The 22,132-nt window shown below is 23.9% G+C and overlaps 1 protein-coding gene across 1 annotated transcript; it reads left to right on the forward strand.

Moving 5' to 3' along the window:
• The first annotated feature begins 5 nt into the window (after positions 1-5).
• On the forward strand, positions 6-17,120 carry LOC129969645 (copper chaperone for superoxide dismutase-like). The gene is made up of 6 exons (XM_056084296.1): positions 6-153; positions 1,183-1,378; positions 5,382-5,565; positions 9,074-9,134; positions 11,564-11,745; positions 16,853-17,120. Exons 1-6 carry the CDS (start codon positions 97-99, stop codon positions 16,962-16,964), a joined length of 792 nt encoding a protein of 263 aa, XP_055940271.1. The 5' UTR covers positions 6-96; the 3' UTR covers positions 16,965-17,120.
• Positions 17,121-22,132: the final 5,012 nt, after the last annotated feature.

The raw sequence follows: 22,132 nt of genomic DNA on the forward strand, positions 1-22,132 counted from the left end.
TTCACGAACATCACGTGATCTTTACAAAAAATGTAAATAAACAAAAGGAAGTTATAGCGAGAAATTTAAATTTATTTGCCGAATTATGAAATCAAGATGACTTCTAAAGAAAACTCTTCATTTGATGCACCGAATTCTCGCAACACTTCTAATGTAAGAAATTTATGGATAATTTAAATGCACATATTGTGAGAATTGCCTCTGAGTTATCTTATTTCGTTTTGCATAATTAGACGCCTATCCTATCAAAAGTACAAATCCGTGAAATTGAAAATTTTGTTGTTGCAAGTTTTTAAAATAAATTGCTGAAAAGTGAGATAGCACTTGTACCGTCTACCATAGGCACACGATACAAGTAACATATAATTTATGTGAAATCTGTAATTTTCTGGAATCTTATTTTAGATTATGTATATGAAATGTGATATTATGTATGTGAAGTGTATCTTAAATAAGAATTGATATTATTCAATATGCTCTTTCTCTTTACTTAATTTTTTTAAACTTTTATTTATAGTCTATAGACTTTTACTTATATATATATGAATATAATATTTGTGTGTATGTGTGAGAGAGAATGATTAATAGTACAAAATATAAGGGAAGATTTTAATTATTTTCTTTATGAATTGCTTTATAGGAATCAAAAATTGAATTTTTAAGACCATGATGCAAATAAAAATTGTTAAGTTAAAACAGAATTTAAATATTCCGTTTAAGCAATTTTATAATTATTCTTAAAGCATTATTTTTAATTTGTATTATCTATATATTATTCATATTAATCACTATTTATTTTTCTAGTTGAATTAATATTTCTATATTTTTTTGAAACTTTTAATATACTGTGTTACATCAGTAGATGGATTTTATATCAATGTTTTCACATTTTATTTGTTAGAATTCAAAATAAGTACTTTTTTCTTTCACAATAATGTTGAATAAAATTTAGTTTCATTAAGTTCTGAATTTGTGCACTGTATTAAAATATTTATCAAAAAAGTTAATTATTAGGTATATATTTAATTGTTGATACGATTAAAAATTTTGTTATTCGTAGGAGAGGATCATGATATTTGTTTATGAACAAAATTGATTTATCTAGAGCTTTATTTCTTATTTGTCTTATTATAATATTTTTTATACCAGAAATTTTGAAATTAGTTTGTTCTCTAATTTCAGGTTGAGTTTGATGTAAATTTGTCATGTAAAAACTGTGCATCATCTGTTGAAAATGTTCTGTCCAAAATAAAAGATATCAAAATAATCAGTATTGATGTAGAAAAGCAGAGTGTTGTTGTAGAATCATCACTTCCTTCGCAAGTTGTTAAAGAAGCAATAGAATCAACAGGAAAAAGAGCTGTTCTAAAAGGCTTTGGTATTTAATTCTTTTAAAAAAATTCCTCTTTATAGTATCTTACTAGCACTGCTTATTTCTTTGAGTACATTATGAATAATAGAAGTTTTATAAATTTATAATATAACAGATACTGTACTTTGCATTAATTTCTTTCCTTTAAATTGGTATATAAATGTTCATAATTATATATTATTTGATGTTCAATTTCAGTTTTCAAAAATACAAATATTCTATAAACTAAACGTGGGTGACAATATTTTATGTGTGATTCAATTGAATTAAATTTATCCTCTCCTTTAATATTGCTTTTGAGTCTTTTTTGATTATTGACCTATAACAAATAAGGAAACTTTAGTTAACAAATAGGAAAGACAAAAATGATTAAAGACATTGCATATTTTGGTTTTTATTACTGATCAGAAAAAGAATTTATATGTATTTGTTTCACACAGGTTCTAAATCTGGAAAGCTTTTATTAATATGATTCACTTAAATTAATAAATTTCATAATTTGGGACTAATTATAAAAATTAAATTGCAATCATCTCTACCAATTCTAAAGATGAGTGATGATTGCAAGATAAAGATTGTTAAAGTGACAAATAATTTACATTGTTGCTTCTAATGTTTCATTCTTTTTTTTTTCTTCCAATGTTGATCAGCAAAAAATGAAAAATCAGCTTTTTTCTCAAGTTGAGTAGGTTTCAGTGTAAGGCATGCTTTAAATAAAATTCTGGAAATTTTATTATGTTTACAATTAAAATTTAATTTCAGATTCAAAAAGTTTTTTAAAGTGCACTTATTTTACAACACAGTTCTCTCTCCTATGATATGATTGAATGTATAAAGTTTAGTCAGAAAAGTAGTGAAATGCATAGCACATTGAACAGCATGGTGTAAAACTTTTAAAATAGTATGTTATATGTCTGCCAAAATTTGAATTTTAAAAATATTTTGGTAAGGAAACCAGTAAAACCATGTTACCAAAAGTACTTAATTGGAATTTATAACAGACATTAATCCTGACAAACCAATAAGCTGTCAAAAAGGAGTAATTAACAAACAATTAATTAAAACATTCATTTAAATTTCTCATAAGGTGTTAAAATGTTTTATTTTGTTTCTATCCTGCAGGTAGGTTTTTGTACTCTGTGGCATTTGTAAAGCATTAACCTTGATGAACATTCCAAATATTAATTTATTTAAGATTAATACTCAAACCTGTTTCAAATAACAAAAGATCATTGTTGTGATTATATTTCAGGTTAATTGACATTTTAAAAAATTTCTCTTTTGGACCATTATTTAGTTTGAATAAAAACAGGCAATGGGCTACTTTAATTTTTTGTTGTTTTTATGATAAATCAAATTATATATAATGCTTTCTTGATTTTGTATTCCGACTGTTTATTACCATAACTAAAATTTGCCAGATATCAAGGTGTATATTTTTATATACATTTGGCAGAATTATTCTTAATTCTAACAAAACTTGAAAATAAATAGCTGATTGCTGCTTGAATTAGTGATTTTTCTATTATTATTGTTTATTTTTCAACTTATTTCTTTGTATAAGTTTAATTGTGTTAGCAATGAAATGCATTTGATAAGTATTGTGGTTATGAAAGTATTATCAACATATTTTATTTTATTATTAAGATGTAAAGGGGGGTTATATTAAAATTTAAATAAAATATTAATAAAAGCATTTTAAGTATTTATCTTAATTCAGGAAGAATATGTAACACTGTAACAGGAAATATTATAATTTTGAATTAAACTAATACAAAATAATAAATTTTATGATATTTTTTATAAAGAAAAATCATTTGAACTATATCTTAATGTAGAGAAAATAAATTCTACATAACAAAATTATGTAAATAAATTATGTATATGGATTTTTATTGTTTGAAATTTCAAACTAGTATTATTCATTCAATTTAAAACCTAATTTAGAATTGTATCTTTCTTAATCTTTTTAGGTTTTATGCAATCATGGTTTATTGTAACATATTTTTTTAAAATGTCATGGTTGGCACAGCTTGGCCAGTATTGGCCCTTGCGCCATAAAAAAACAATCAAATCAAATCAAAATGTCATGGATCTTATGTAGCTTTTCAATTAAGAGGAATATTTGGCTTAGATTTTAGTTGTATTTAATTTCTTTCAAGAATTAATTTTTTATAGTGTTCTCATTTTGTATTCATAACTACAGTTATCATTATTTGTATTTTTAATTTTAATTATATCTTGGTTTTTATTTAAAGTTTAAAGTTATTTAATTATGATTAATAAAATAATCCACCATTTACTGTTTAATCCATTTGTATTATTTTTTACTGATAATGTGATTTAAATTTTTGAATTTTTATTAAATTATTATACTTTTTATTCCTAGAACTATTTACATATTTTTTTTTAATTACTTACTTTTCATCTTCAAATAACTTTGGATTTGGATTTTAAAAACATCTGTGTAAAAATTGCATGCATTTATATTATCTGTTTTATGACTAATTGATTGTACCATATTTATATTTTCATGGAAATTCTTAGATTGTTTAATATTCCTGTGATAAAATTTTCTATCATTCAATATCTGTTAGTATAACTTTAGAAATTCTAGTTAATAATTGTAACTCTTTAATATTAATTTTGTTAACTTTAACATGCACATTTCAAGGGATGGAATTTTAACAACTGATAAAAGTAGGGTGAAACACAAAATCATAGCATATTGGTTCATTTTTCAATCAAAGTCTTTATATATATATTAAATATAATGTTTCTTAATATGGATTTTTACAACTTATTCATAAATATAGTCTGACGTATTTATTGATCTTTTTACTGTTATGCTTTCATTTGGAGTAGTATTTTAAAATGAATGTTATATATTTCTGAACTGTCCTTTTTTTCCTTTTCGTGGCCTTCGATTAGCTTAAATTTATGTTTTCTTTCTTTCATTCTATCATTTTTTTTAAAACTTAAATCTTTTAGTTATATATGATGCCTTTTTGAAAAGAATAAATTATTTGTTTTCAGTATATCACATATGAAATGAAATGAACTCAATTCAAAATTACTCATGAAAGGTATTGTTAAAATGTAACAAAATGCTTCTAAAAATTTATCTAGAAAGGCAAGCAAAAGCATTTATTACTAAATAGTCAATGAAGCCATTTTTTATCTGTTGTGTTTTCGCACTATTTTCTTCTGGAAATCGACGCTGGCTGAAAACTATTATGCTTTGATAATGTTTTTTTAAATATTTTATTAAAAATGGGTTTATATTATACAAATAAGAAACAATTACAGATTTGTGCATCAGTATGAATATGATGCACAAGCCCATTTGTTATATTTGTTTAATTAAACTAAACATTGTTCTTCCTCTTCATTGGATTTATCTTTTACAAAATTGTCTTATCATCTAATTTAGAAAATAGTCAATCAAAAATTTATCTCAGATAATTATATTAAAGTATTCATGATTATAAGGAACATTTTTATAATGTGGATAATAATTTGATGATGGTAAAAAAAAGTCACACAATTACAGGAGGACAGCATAATTTTTTTTGTCTCTGTATTTTTTATTAATTCATTCTTAACATTTTTCTAATTCTCACTGAACAATTTTATTTTTGTCTTTTTAATTCATTTCTGAAAACTGAGCAAGTGGCATGGAATACTGTTTGTCTGCTTTCTTGATGGAAAGAAAAATTGATTTGAAGGAATTGTAAAAAGTTTTATATTTTAAAGACTTGCATAATTATTTTACATATCTTTATATCTTTTTTTAAAAAAAACTTTTATGAAATCATTTAATATATGAATTTTTTTAAATAGAATAAAAGGAAAAGTTGAAAAAGAAATATATTGTGAGTTATATTCTTTAATAGCAGATTTTTTCAATTTTATGTTGCATTTTATTTACATGAACTGATATATTTTAATTCATTATTTAATTCATTACAATGTTGCTTCATTCCAGTGATTTGTATTTTGTTTTTAGGTTCAAAGAAACTTGAATCTGCTGTTGCTGAAATAAAAGGTGAATGTGGTATATTTGGTGTTGTTAGATTTCACCAAGCTGATAAAGATTTATGCGTAATTGATGGTACAGTTGATGGCCTTTCTTCTGGTGAACATGGATTACATATTCATGAATATGGAGATCTCTCACAAGGCTGTGAAAGGTTTTATTCTTCTTATTTTTAAGATAATTTAAAGATATGCTTGGAAAGTGTTTATTTTTGTAATCTGAAAATTCTGTTAACTTAACTGCACATAATCATATATATATATAATATCCTAAATTAGACTACATACCATTTGCATGTCTGAACAAAATCAATTACAGTGATAAAAATTGAAATGATTGGAGAATTGGAAATATAATGCTAACTGGCTATTTTATTCGAAACAACAAATAAAAATGAATGAAAGGAAGGACATCCAGAAACCCTACTCTTCTGTTATTTCTTTAATTTGAATATATTATTCTAATAATTATAATCTTATAGGAATACTCAAATAACCAAATGGATCTGTCATTTTCATGTAAGACAGAGGCAAAATAAATTGAGCAAATGTTTATAGGGAATCTAAAAAGATTGCGGCAATATTTTAGAGCTTCAAAATAAGAAGATACATTTTATTTTTAGCTATTATTCCAATTTAAATAATAAAATTAATCTGCTATGCTGCTGCAAAAAATTAAAACACCCAAATAATTAAATCTGAAAAGAAAAAAAGAAATTTATCATATTCATGGCATAATAAAGTGTGTATATATATTTAGCATCAATTGTAAAGCGAGGAAAAAAGTATAGAAATGATAATTGTAAGTATATGGGTTTACTAACAAAAATAAGCTTTTGGATATGTTTTAAAAGACACTTGTAAAAAAACTTTTCTTGACTCCTCTTTTTTTGACAGAAATTGTTTCATTTACAGATTATCACACCTCACAAAGAATATTGCTCTGAGTAATATCTTTTTATTTATTGTACAGATAATTATGAAAAATACTTTTGAATATCCAAATAATAATAATAAAAGCATGATATATTTTATTAATGAATCTTTATTTTGGTATTGCAATGCATTTAACCAAATGGTAACCCCAAGAAAAAAATCTTTTTATCTTTTTGTTTGAATCAACCCTAAAAATCTGTACATGACGTTCAAACAAATAAGGAAAATAATAGAACATGTATTTTAAGCTATATTATTTTTGGAACATATTTTCTGTTAAATAGTAGAATGCTCAAAGATTTTAATTTGAATTAAGTGTTTAAAAAATTGGGAAAGCCCAACTTAAAGTCAGCTGTGCATTCTTCAGGCATTTGACATGTGCAGTTGTTTTTAAAGTTTCTTTTATGATGATGGGTTGTTGAAATATTTTTGTTAGAAAGACATTCAAACCAATTTTTTCGAATCTTTCTTTTTTTTAAACCTTTTTTTATTATTATTATTATTGAGCTTCAGTTAAAATAAAATTAGGGAACTGTCAATATTCAATTAATTTTTCCATTTCACTTTCCCACATTAGTAAAGTTATAGCTTAAAACTAATATGAATATGAAATCTGCACTACATGCAAGTATGTTTTTAAATATTTGATTGATTTGACATAATAAAAGTTGACATAAGCAATAGGTAAATTTAAAATAAATAATATTAATACATTTATAATCAAACTTTGCTACAAATAATATGCAATTTAATCTATCACAGATTCTACAAAGTAGTGTGCTTGCATACCAGATACTGATCATGTATTCAGAATGAATTTACATAATTGCACTTTATCTAAATTTTGAAAAACTGTGTGAAATATCTTATTATATTTCAATCAGATAATCATTATATTATCAATTTATAATTGTTATTATATACATTTTGTTTCTTGTTCTACATTTTTTAAATTTTAAATGCTATTATTTCTGAAATTATGAAATTTTTTTTAAATTTGTATTTTACAGCTAGATGAAATCTTAAAATAAACTTCTAAGCTCCTAAAGTAGATTTCTAAACTTAAGAACTCTGGCAGAAAAAGCATAATGTATTAACCCCATTTTCATGCCATTGGAAAATTAAATTTGATATTAATTTTCAGAACACACATTTATTCTTATCTTCCTTTATCAGCAATAAATCTATTAATTTATATGAAATAGTAAATGAACTAGATGCTAAAACTCTGCAGAATGTTTAAAGGATAAATATGCTACTTCCTTGAGGTATGTGATATCCTATAACATAAGTGGCACAGCATTTGTAACATTCCATATTCAAAGAGAAATATACCACTCTTACAGTTCATAAAAACTTTTTTAAAAATATAAAACAGATGATTTTTATTTATAAAATAATATCCCCTTCGCTTACTTTCAGTTAAACAATTGCTACAATTTACAATGTATTAAATATTCTAAATTTTAAATATGAGGTAAATGTTTTACTGTTTCGTATTTGCCAAGTATGTTTTATATTTCTTTTTAATATTTTCCACTTTTAATAACAACTTTTAAAATTCCATTAATTTTTATTACTATCTTAATCTTTTAATCTGTCTTTATGTACATAAATACTGTGCTATTCTTTTAACTTGGAATTTCCTATTTTTGCTGCCACTGTTTTTTTTTTTTTTGTCACATATATTTATTCCTATAATTGTTATCTTTTGTTGTCCAATTTTGTATGCATTTCTGTACAATTTTGTTCAATTTCTTCATATTCAAATATTCTCTTTTCCTTTATTAAGGTATAGCTTCAGGTTAAGTACTATTAATTCATATATTATATCCATAGAAATAAATATTATTTGTGTGTATCATAATAAAATGGAAATTATCATGATAATTTATTTAATCTTACCAAAAATTCACTGCAGTATTATTTTGAATTTGATATATCTAGTTAATGAAAATTTTATAATTGCATATATGTGGTATGAAGCCAACATACTTTTTTTTTAGTAAAATTTTTTGTTATATATATAAATAATTCTTGAGATTTTAATGTTTCATTATTCTCCGATGTTTGTCTTAACCTGTTGGTTTCTTTTTTGCAAATACAACCTCTAGAAATAAAATTTAAAAAAAAAAAAAAATCAGTTTTCTACTCAATTGTGCTGCATAATTCAATTCCTCGAATTTTCTTTTTGAATTATTTTCAAAAGAACTAATTCACTTTTCTCTGTAATGGTGACTATTTATTTGTTCAAATAATATAATATCTGAAACATATATATATATATATATATATATATATATATATATATATATATATATATATATATATATATATATATTTATATATAATGTCTAAAACATTTAATACCTGAAAATGTGTGCTTATATCTGAAACTCAAATATATAATGTAATGTATATTATTTTTTAAATGATTTTTTTTCATAGCATAAAGGCAAGCTTAGAAGTTGTGATGCAAGTATCATTTCAAATTATAGGCTTAAGAATTTTTTCAAAAATTAGATTGATTAGATTTCAGATACCGTATATGTGTTTAAAAATTGATTAAATTGGCTATGTTGTTAGCTATGTTCATTTTGTTTGTTGGTCTCTCTGTATTCTTTGTTTATTTGAGTTTTAAAAGCATTTGTTTCCATTATTCACATTAATATATTTGATCAACAATTATATTATAGTATAGTACTGATTGATATTATTTAATTTTAGCATTGGGCCACATTTTAATCCAACAAATTCAGTGCATGGTGGAAGAGATGACTTAAAACGGGTAAATTTTAAAATACTTTATTATGATTTTTATTAATTAATTAATTAAATATGTGTTTTCCTATAATTTTTAAATATAATGTAAATCACATTTAAGATGTTTAGAGAGGGGAGCTACTTTTTCTGTCTGAGTAACCACTTTTATGTTTGATGTTTTGTTTTTTTCAAATCAGTCTTAAAATTAATTTCAAAAATATTTTTTTTTATTTTATTTCATTAATTTCTAGTAGTTTTATTGTTTTGGTTTCCCTTTTAAAATCTAGAGAGATTATTATCATTATCATTTTGCATCTCTCTTTATGCACACACACATATATATATATATATTATATGGCAGATGTTTGTTCTTTCACAAGTATTTCTAATGACACTAAAAACACAAGATTATGTAGTTAAACATTTATGCAATAATTTTGCTTTATAAATTTCATTAGTCAATTAAATAATTTTTTTCCTTTATAGGAAAGAGTCTCATTATTTTACTAATAGCTGCTAATTTTGCAATTAGCATGTGAAATATTTATTTTAAAATAAAAATATGAAAGACATTATTAGCTTAAGATTTAAATGATTGATAAACTGAATTTATAATCATTATTTTTCATTAATAGAAGTGAAGTTTTATGAAAGCTTTAAAAAATGTTTTTTTATAGCATATTTTCTTTTTTCCTGCAGTGTGAAATTTTAATTTGATATATTTTAAAATAATGCACATACTTCAATATTATTTATTTTAAATATTTATTATATGATGTTGTTATATATATATATATATATATATATATATATATATGTGTGTGTGTGTGTGTGTGTGTGTGTGTGTGTATGTCTACAATTTTTGCATCTGTCAGATTTTGCATCGATGCATTTTTATTCTTACTATATTTTTGATTGTGTTTAGGATTTCTTTATACAATGCTTATAAATTAATGTTTCATATCATATTATTTCCATCATATTTTTATCACTTTTTTCTCAAATGAAAGCTTTATTTTGTATTTCCTTCATTAAGATATTATTGACTATGTAAATAAATTTATTTTGTAATTCCTTGTATTTAATCCTCCTCTTTTTCTTTCCTTTTCACACCATCTGTTTTAATGAAATTAGTTACTTTGAAAAAAAAAATCCCCACATTTGACTATTAATAATTGAACAAATGGCATTTTTTTTTTTTTTTTACATGTTCACTCAATTTATGAAGACTTGAGAAATTATTTATTAATGTGTTACTTGTAATATCACATAACTGTAAATTAATATAAAAATATATATGATGAATTTTAGTTTTTTTAAAAAAAATCAGATATTGCATTATCATGCTTATACATCCATCAATATACTTCATTAACATTGCCAATTTAATAATTATGGTGATTATGAAATAATTACATTAAACCTTTCAACCTGATTTGTACATATGCAATGCCATCAATTTTTTCAACTTTTGCTTATAGACTAATAAAATAATTTAACTATTGAAACATTATTTTCACTACTCACTCTTAGCAGCATATAAATTGGCTATAGACCTGCTAAATAGCCCATATCTACCATCATTTAACATTAAATGAATTAATGATGTTCAGTTGTTATATAAAGTTTCAATTTTGTTTGCATGAATTTTAATATCGAAAAGAATTTCCCCCTCTGTGTTCTTGAAATTTCAGCTTCGTTTTACCCCCCCCCTTTATTCCCTACTTATGACTTATTACCTTTCATTTCTCAAATTTTTATGACTCTGTACATGAGCAAACCTTTGAACTATTGTTTCAGACTTTCTAAATTAATGAGATATACAATACTTTGTTTACTCATTTACAAATATTTGATTTTTTTAAAAACCTTTGTACAGGTTATTAGCAATTTAAAAAAAGTGAATAAATTTGCTTTTGTCAAAATATCAATTGAATAAAAAAAATTCATCAAATGATTTGTTATGGTTTCAAAATAGATTTAATTGCTTAATGGCTTGTTTAAAGCTAAATACATCTTACTGAGAATTGATCTCATAATTTTGATCTATATCAGATGATGAGGAAGAAGGCACCTTAAGTAGCATTTTACTTTTCAAATTTGCTTATCATTTATGAAACTTTTAAACTTCAGCATTTATCTACTTTTTTTTTTCTTTTTAAGTCGGCTTGTACATTTTTGTTATTTAAAATATATAATTTATATGTTAAAAGATTATATAACTTATAATGAAATTAATGAATATTTCTTTTTGGAATTGAAGTTCATTAAAAGTTATAGAAATATTTCTTTGAAAATATTGTCATAATATTTGATATTAAAAAAAAAACTAGTAAAATATTAGATTTTATTATTTATTTAGTTATTATTTTTGGCAAAAAATATATCAACCCATTTTATTAGAAACCATACATTATACTATTTTTTATTCTTATCTCAATCTTTTACTTTTAGCATTATGGAGACTTAGGAAATATTGTTGCTGATTCAAATGGTCGAGCAAGTTTTAGAATACATGACAATATTGTAAAGGTTTTTGACATTATTGGAAGATCACTTGCAGTTACTGCTGGTAGAGATGATCTAGGGAGAGGAAATAATGAGTCCTCTACTATTGATGGAAATTCAGGAAAATGGTATAGTATAGATTTTTACATGTTATGCAACTTTATTTCGATACAGATTTAAAAAAAATATTTTCAAAATTTTATTTATTATTTCTTTTTGTCCCAAATTTGTTTCGTGATGATATGAATTTTAATTGAAAAATACTTGAGTATTGATGCAAACAGATGAGTATGAGCTTTCGGTGGCATAAACAAGCCATATCTATCACTTTACAACGTGAATAAAAAGTTTATTTATTTTTGTTATTGACGACTATCTGTAATTGTTTTTTTCTGAAGATTCTACCAATATACATTAAAAAAGTTTTTAATATTCATCTTCATCATTTCTCCTCTAATATTAAATGAAGTTAACTTGGTATTTATCTATTATTTGTATGTCATTGTGAACTTTAGTATTAACTATGTGCTATTGGTGAATGTTAATTATTAAAGCACTTACTCAAGTGTAATTTACAATTTTTTTGATGATCATCATTGGTATATGATTCATGCACAAGTATCAAAAATTTTAAAGGCATTCAGACATATTTGATGTAAAAATGATTTATTAGTGAAAATAAGATTAATTTAAAATTTTCTTATTATAGACCAAATATATTAGTTTGATTTAAAATACATTAAAGTGCACAGATTTCAAATAAAATTTCATTTATCAAGTGTTTTTAAAAATTGAAAGTATGAGAATACTATTATGTTTTTTTATGTTGATTTACAAATGTTTATATTTGTAGTTATATTAAAAGAATATATATATATAAATTTATACTAATTATAGTTTTAAAAATGATTATTTTCTAATCACTTAAAAACTGGAAGGAAAAAAATTAATTTCTGAGTTAAGTAGCATTATTTCTTTCCCATGCTTTTCAGGATCTGGTTTCTGTAACTTTTCTGTCCGATGTTAAGCTGCATATTCTATGAAAACAAATGGTTACTCAGTTTAATTCTGGCAAAATCTCATTCTCAAAACGATATAAGCCCTGAATACATTATTATATTTCTGTCCTTGTCTTCTACTTTGCTGTAGTCAGCATGTCATTCCCGTTCTTAGCCAAACCAAGAACTTCTAAGAGTTGCTAAAATATAAAAATTTTAAAATTAATAAAGATGACAAATAAAGCTACATTTAAAGACACTTCTCACCTACTTATTATTGAAAGAGCTTTTCTTATGACATAAATTTCATATAACTTAAACTTTTCATAAATTCTAAAGGTTACTCTGCACCAGATTATTTAATGTTAATTTTTTAAATGTTGAATTTCTGATGATGCATTTTAAACATACAGATGTTAGCCCTTAATTTTTTTTTATTATGTACTATTTTATTTATTAATTTTCATTTAAAAGTCTACAGCATCCAAATAACAATTTCTTAATTCATTTGCTTATGAGAATATTAAAATGGAATAGACATATAATTATATTTTCATTTTCTTATTTTTAAATTGTTGTATGAATTATAAATACTAAGCTGTTGGAAAATTCAAATTGTAACTGAATACTTATTTCAAAAAATATAATTCTGCTTATTAATAATGATAACTTGATTTAAGAGGGAACTTTAATCAACACCTGAAATTTTAACAGTTTGCAAAGTGATCTGATAGGAATCATAGCTATCTTTTTTGATTAACATTTTGATAATCCTTTTTTATAAACTATTTTGGAATTAATCAAGTGTTTCTGTTTGTGATATTTTTTGTATGGAAAATGCTGACTATTAACTTTTATTTTTACTTATAATGCAATGTTGTTGTTTTTTTAAATTTGCATGATAAAAATGGGAATGCATTTTAATGCATTTAACTTTTTAGATATAATAAGCATTTCTTTAGTGTTTTCTTACAAACTATGAATAGCTACTATTTCTTTTATGGCTTTAGTCGAAGTAATATTAAAATGAAAACTTTTTTTCTTTCATCTGAAGATAACACATTATTTTTAAAGGATCAGAATGTAGAAAAATTTGTGCTTAGAGAATAAGAAGTTTTGAATGAGAAACAGGGATGGATTAATTTTAGAAAGGTCCTTAGACAATGCAAGTTTCATTATCTTCACTTCTTTTTCTCAACTTTCTAAATCAATTTTTTATTTTAACTTAATTTGCATTTTAGCAATTTTTCAATTACAAATATTATAACAAACTGAAATAATATATTTTATTAAAGGTCATTTTCATTAGAGATTTGTTTTTATTATCTTGCATAAATAAATATTAGACCACATTGATTTGCAAGCATGAAAAAAGCACAGGGAAAAAAATCCTTAGAATGATTTTTTTTGATAATACTTGATTTTAATTTTAATTAGTTCAAGGACATGACCCTTTTTAAAGCATAATGGAACACTAAATTAAATTGCCTGAAAGTAAGCAACCACAAAAACAATTTCAAAAACTTCAAATGTTATGAGGTTCTTAGGATATTAACCATTTGATAATCTTATTCTGTTTAGAAACCAGTATTTTATATGTATTTAAAAGTAATTAATGTACAGTCAAAGTCCATTTATCGGAATCCTTCTGAAAAGGAAAAATCTGCAAACAAAATAAAGTATGGAAGCAAATCAACTGACTTTAACTAAAGTAATATTTTAATAATGTAAGTGCATATAATGTAAACAACTTTGTTTTAATAGTAAATTGCTTATAATGTATTCAAGTAGTAAATTATAAGCAAATCATGTTTTTCTCCCTATAAGAAATTGCCTCTATTTTTCTTCAGTTTTTCCATATATTCAAATATCTCCTTCAGATTTGGTTCCCTTGAATTCATGCATTTGGAGTTCTGTTGTATTTGAATATAAATTTTTAAAAAAGCATTAATTGTTGATATTTTGTGTTATATCTCTTTCTATATATATTGTACCTCTGTGTGTTGGTTGAGCTCATAGAGCTGATGTATAAATGGAGAGAGCTAGTTGTATGTTTCTTATCGAAACAATTGTACGCAACATGAGTTATGTGACTTAGGGAGAATATGAGAGTAAGAATACCTTTTTTGGCGACATATTGCAAATCTTGGCACACTCAAAGTCTGTCGCGTAATCTTTTGCTTCCCGGCATTGGGTCTGTTCAATTTTCAATTGCTGAAAAGTTTATTTTGTTATTTTTTTTTCTTTTCTTGTTTTGAGATTATCATTCTACTAAGCAAAACAAAGCACAAACATCAATAGCCGAGTTTGTTGATTTAAATCATGTTTAATTTTTTGCTTTGTGTGTTTCTTTTTGCATTAATTAAAAGTTATTATTTTTCTTCTTTAAGTAAACATTTTATTTCTTTTATTTACCTAAAAGCATTTTTTAATTTCACGTTACATTTTCAAATACTTTTATCATTATCTCAAACAGAAAACTTTTATAAAAACAAATTATAAAAATGACCTAAGTCTTTTTTTTTTTCCTTTTTCTGAATATTTAAAAAAAAAATACATTCATATTTATAATTATTTTTCTTTCTAAAAATTAAATTTTAATCCAAGAATTAGGAGAATAAATATTTATATTTGCATACAAAATGAAAAAGATATTAATTAAAACTGTTAAATTATTTTGAAATAATTTAGAAAGAAAAAAAAATACTAACGCAGAATCGAACCTGTGTCCTCGTGCATGCTACGCCAGTGCCGTAACCACTATACTTTTCAAACGTTCGCTCACGGTAAACATTATTAGTATATAGGCTATATTGAAAGTGTCCAGGTGGTTATTGAGCCTTAATATTTTCATGAATGAAAATTCTAAATGTATACTATCATTATACAAAATCTCATCCCAAACTCAATTTTAAACTTCGTGCCTTCCCCTTGTTAATATAAGTTTGAAATATTTTGCTTCTGGTTTATAATTTTGCCCGGTAACTTTGCTTCTACCATATAAACAAAAGTAAATCATTTTGGAATCTTAAATGTGTTAACTTTAATACAAAATAATAAAGAAATTCGAAATTTCTATGAAAACAGTGATTTTAGGGTATGTACATACAGTAAGTTATTAATAAATGTTGACATTCAGAGAAATTTTTTTAGATAAAGATGGCATTTCTTTCATTAATTGTTTCTTATATTTATAATATCCACTAGTTACTTTTTAGATTTTAATTAAAATTTATAAAAACATGCAATTATTACTACTACATTTATGAAATTTTACTATATAGCATTTTCAATAAAACATACATTTTAGTTTCACTATTTCATTCACAATGATGATTTAATATCATTCACAGTATAATAAGATTCGAATATTTATGGTAAAAAAAACATATTGGAAATAATAAGAAAATTTATTTGCATTAAAATAAATCCACAATTATTAATTGATCAATAATGTTTATATATACACTTGCATTGGCGAGAAAAAAATCATGCCAAGCTTGCAGCCAAATGCATGCAACACATTCGAGATTAAAATAAAGCGAGTAGCAAAATATAATTCAGTTATATCAGCTTAAATGATGCTTAATAACAAGTTAACTAAATTAAATGCGATAACTAAATCAAACTATGAAATAGTATTCAGTTATAACATAAAAATCACTGAGTGATCCAAGTTCCAAAACTTTAAACTGACTTAAAATGGATATAAATAGTATATGTTTATTGTACATAGCTATGAAATGATACAGGACTATCCTTAGAAGCTTTTACTTTGCACACTATTTCACAGCAAGAGTTAATCATGACTTCAATAAGCTTTAAAATTTAACAGTTAAAAGCAAGAAATAATCTGCCATTGAAATATAATGGAGAATGCAGTTACAGCAAATGCAAATTCTGTTCCGAAGTCACGTGATTTTATCTTGTCCTACACCAAAGTAGGGTTGCACTCTCTCTATCAGTATCTCAGCTCTATGGTTGAGCTGAACAGAATGTAGCCCTTAAATTCATATCAACATGATTCATATATGTATCGATTTTACAGCTTTCTTTGTGCTATTGATTTGAATTACCTTTGATTAGTTATGAATAATAAATACAATTCTTTTCTTGTTTCCTTAAAAAAAACTTGAATTTTATTTACAATAACATTAAAGCTGAAATACACTTGTGAATGTAATAAGTATATAAACCTGCTCTAATTGAAAAATTTATTAATTCTTTTTTTTACCAGTTTGGCTGCAGCTATTATTGCTCGATCTGCAGGATTATTTGAAAATCCAAAAAGAATATGTCAGTGTGATGGAATTACTGTCTGGGATGAAACAAATCAACCAAAATCATGATTGGAAAGCTTTGTTGCAAAAGAAAATGTTGCAACTACTTCAAACTTTAAATACAGATTGCAGTATTAGAAATTCCATGCTACAGGTGTTGTCAAATTTATTTTGTATAAATTATTATTATGTTTTTATTTTCTGATATAAATTCTTTATTTTGAATGCTTGCTGTGTGTCTTATTTATTTTATATAGCAATATTTTTTTTTATTATAAGAGATAATTAAATAAAAACTAATTGCAAGTAAAACAATCTGTATTAAACATTTAATAAATTTTGTAAATTATTCTATTAATCTTGATTTAAATTCTTTTTATTAAATTGAGTTTATTGTACAAAATTAAGTTCAGTGATGTAATTATTTACTGTTTGTATTACTGCTGTAATTACTTCTCCAGCACAATCCTTTTTTTAAAAAAAATAAATAAACTTTATTTAAAATCCAATGCATAACAAGACACAAAAAAAAAATGCAACATACTAAAAACAATGCATTTTATCTAAAAATGGTTAAATTTACACAAACACAGGATGTTTGTGTATGAAAAACTTAAAAGATACAGTTACAGGTATCTTACATTTATTTACTAAACAAATTTTTTTTTGAAAATCTCAAAAAATTATTATAATATTATAACATCAAAGTAATAGAATTTAGATAGAGGATTTGCTTAATCTACCTTTAAAAGATTCTTATGCTTCTTGAAATATAATTTTTTTTTTTAATTATTGCTTGAACTTTTTTTTTTTTTGTAGTTCCTTCTTAAGTATTTTTTAAATTCAATTTAGAAAATGGTAAATAAATAAATAAAAGATGAGAACTGCTGATTTCCACTTTTAAAAGCTAACTTATTTCGTGAGAATTATGAGATCTAGAATTTCCTCTTTGCAAGATTTTTTTTTTTTTTTTTTTGTTTCTGATAGAAGTGATAGACACAAAATTTAACAACTGCATCTTTATTTCCTTTCAAAATAATAGAGTTAAACTTTAATATATAGTTTTTGTAAATGTTGGTTGTGTGTTTTAATTTCTTTATAGGCCTTTAATGTTATAAAACCTACAATGGGCAAATCACTAAAAAAAGTTTTGAGAATCTGTTGACAGTGATATGATAGTAAATTTATTTTTGTAAATGTTGGTTGTGTGTTTTAATTTCTTTATAGGCCTTTAATGTTATAAAACCTACAATGGGCAAATCACTAAAAGAAGTTTTGAGAATCTGTTGACAGTGATATGATAGTAAATTTATTATAATACTGCTTTTTCTTTTTATATGATTTATCATATGTTGAAATAATTTCTAGATGTCTAATTATATCCTTAGGAATTGTCTGGGAATTATAGCAGTTTTTAAAGAGGTTTGCCTTTACTTTTTACAGTGCAACAAAAAAGAGGGAAAATATCACAAATATTTTCATAAGTAGTTTTAATTTTACAGATATGGAATGAGTGTTTGGAACTATTGTTTTTTATCTAATTATTGGCTTCTGTCTTCTTACTGTAATTGATCAATTAATGTTCCAGAATTTAGTTTTTGTTTTTATTGAACACTAATACCGAAATTCTGCAATGACTTTTAAGAGAAAAATAGCAGATTCTCATTTGGATTTGCAGATTTCATTGCAATTTTACATACTTATATTAAAATTTTTCTGTGTTTGTTAAGATAGAATTTCACAATCAATCCTTGAATTATTGCTTGATGTTTTAGAAGTTTTGAAGTTTTGCTCTGTTTTATGTTCTTAATGATAGTAGGATATGTTAAAATTTTCAGAATTTATATATCCAGTTGATATTTATTTAAATTTTGATTCCATAAGGAAATAAAAATCTGGTAATGAATTTAAAAATAAAAATGTTTAAAAAATTCATTGATGATTGAAAATTTCAGTAATAATAAATTAAATATTTAATTATGAAGAGAATCTATTTATTAGAAAATTTTAGAACCTCAGATATTTAACAAAAAATCTATGGGATGAAATAAAATCATAAAAATATGAAGTGTTGAAAAGAAAATTAAATTAAAAAAAAAAAAATAGAAATTCCCAAACATTTTTTATAAATTGGAATTTACTATGAGTGTGATTAAAATATCAACTCTCTTATATGTAACAGAGCTTCAGGCTTTTATGGGTTTTGTTTTAAACTTTATAGTTTTAGTAAAAAAATTATTTCGTACTTTTTAGAGCATTAATGAAATTGTATTATTTATTTATTTTATATTTTTATTATTATCTTTTAGGAATACTACCATCAATGATTGCAGTTAGTTTTTTATGCATTACTTCTAAATTTTTATTTTATGAATTAAAATTATATGAGATTAAAATTATTAATGTTTAAATTTTACTTGAATCAGTTTCTAATGCATTTTTGTGTATCTCTAATTATTAGGCGTATAAGCTGTAGTATGCCTTTTGTGCATAACACTTATGCTTTACACCTCTTCCAAATTACTGTTTAATTAATAGCAATAAAAATGCCACTCCAATGAAACAAATTTAGTCTCTTTGTTAATGCATAAACTATATATATATATATATAATTAGAAGAATTCTTAATATTTAAAGATTATTGAATGCTCAATAGAAATTAGGATTGGTGTGATTTTACATATTAGGTGCAGATTGACAATGGTATTTGACTGTATTTAGCAGTTTTATATCTGATGTTGCCAGTGATGATACTCTTCATATCTGTATATATTAAACATTATTCATTAATCAATATTACTTTTGAAGTTTGTTATCTTTACTCAAATTGCTCATTACCTATAGTTTTAAGTTTTATACTTTGTTCCTGACAGCATTATTAAAAAGTATAATTTACTGCTTAAAAGATTTAATTTTCATTTTGTTTTTTAAAAATATTTCTTCGTAAATTTATATTTAGCTGTATAAATATTTTTTTAATATTTTTAATTGTTGTATTCTGAAAATTTATTCTGTTCATAAACATTTAATTTTTATTTGTATGCAGTTTAGTTTTCTAATAATAATTTGAGTTACCTATTTATTTTGAATAAAAGATATTTAAAGCCAAATATATTTGTTTATTTATAAATTCCAATTAATCTTCTGTATTTAATAAACATTGTGAGGAAAGTTAAAAAAATCCATTAGAAAGACTTTTATTCAAAATAATGGCAAGACATAATGTAATATAGTTAATTAAAAATTAAATGTTTGCTATTAGCATTGTTGAAGCTGAATGGCAAACTAGTGTTGGTGATACAGTTTCTACTTGTTGTAAAGTATCAAGTAGTAACAGATAATTGATATAGTATAATCTGATTGAAAAGGAATGTAGCTCCAGAGATTACTTGTTGATATGATTTGGGTCTGAGAACTGGTACCGAATACTTGATGCTTTTGGTTTGTACTAGTTTAGTGCACCTGATACAAAATATTGTATGACTTAATTCTATCATAAAGATTATTACTATATACAATTTTCATTTAAATGATACAAGCTTTATCAAAAGAAGTAGCATGTCAGTGAATAAGTTTATAAAAATAATGTGGCTCAATTTTTTTTGTTGCATAATACTCTAATTCCTTACTCATTTATGTGATACCGGGAAATTTTTGATTGCCTTTATATAACATCGGATAAACGCTCTGTAATTTTACTGCTTTCTGACATATTGAAATTAAATAATGCTGGCTTTAAGTCCATAAGATTCCTACCTAATAGGTTTCAAAAAGTTGTTTTGTCCAGAGACCAAAGAATAAATTGTTTAATAATTTTTCTTTTTAAAATTGTCAAATTATACAACTCTTAAAATAAGAATCATTACAGCAATGAGTTTTATTTAGTATCAAAGCTCTTTTGAATTGAATTATATCATACTGAATTACATGAACTATAAAAGTTTTGAAATGTGGTAAACTATATATTTTGCATGATACTTTTATGTTTTTGGAGTTTATTAGTTTACTGGATTATTCAGATAACTGTGCAAAGCAGGACGATTTCTTACTTTTTTTTTTTGTTGTGTTCTGATTCTATTGTCTGTGCCTTTGATTATTTAATTTCACTGAACAAATAAAAAAATATCCTCCGGATTAAGGTGCCATTTTAAATTTGATTTCCGAGTATTGCTTTAGAAATGATTAACTGGGTTCATTTATAGTCTAATACAGGTTTCAAGCCAAATAAATTTAAATAAATGTAATAGACTGAAATAAAAATAGATAATATACTTTGCATAAAGCTGGATAAAATATGTCTAAAACTGAAAAATTTGTCAAGATCTGTGTGAAGACTATTGTTTTGTCTTCTTCTTTATTTTGATCTAATTTGCATTTCTTTTCTATGAGGTTAAAACTGAGTATTCTTGATTTTCATATTTCTTGATTCATTTCTTACAAGTTTTATTCGGTAGCACATACAATTTGCTTTTATTTCATTTTCTGTTGATGAATGCATCTTTATATTATGAACTTATTGAAACTGAAGGTACTGTACTTTGGGAATTGCACACTAATGATTCTCATTCTTTTAGCATTGAAATTCGATTTTAACTGTCATTTTAAATCGTGTATCAATTCCAGTATTTTTTTTAAATATTGCTATAATTGATATATAATTAAACATTACATTTTTATGATGCTTTTTTTTTCTGACAGAATGTATCTTCTCAATTTTCTCATATAATTTTCTTTTCATATTTTACTTTATTATGTATTTATGCATCTTTTTTCTCTTTTAATGAAATATTAAACGAGCAAGTTCTAAAAATTGAGTGTGTTGATGTAAATGAAGAATGAATATGATATTTACAAATTTATCTGTTGTCTATTAAATCTTTTCTTACTGAATAAAATAATATAAAATAGCTTCTTAAATCTATAAAATAGCTTCTTAAATCTTACGAATGGTCTTAGCTATTCTTAATTATGCATAGAAAATATATTGTTACCAGGAAAATATAATGTTCTTGTGAAATTGCTCAATTTTCAAGTTACAACTATTGAAAATAAATAAAAATGTAACAATAGCATCCACATAACTAGTATGATTACAGTGTACTGGCATGTCACCAAAATTAATATTTAATTTTAAGAGATTAATTCGTCATATTAGTAATTATGTTCTGCTATAAGATAAAACGATGATTCCTTTCCTAATTCTGAAGGCATATCTGCATCTAGCAAAATAAGGTTAT

This window comes from Argiope bruennichi, chromosome 5 (genome assembly GCF_947563725.1).
Source record: "Argiope bruennichi chromosome 5, qqArgBrue1.1, whole genome shotgun sequence".
NCBI lineage: Eukaryota > Metazoa > Arthropoda > Arachnida > Araneae > Araneidae > Argiope > Argiope bruennichi.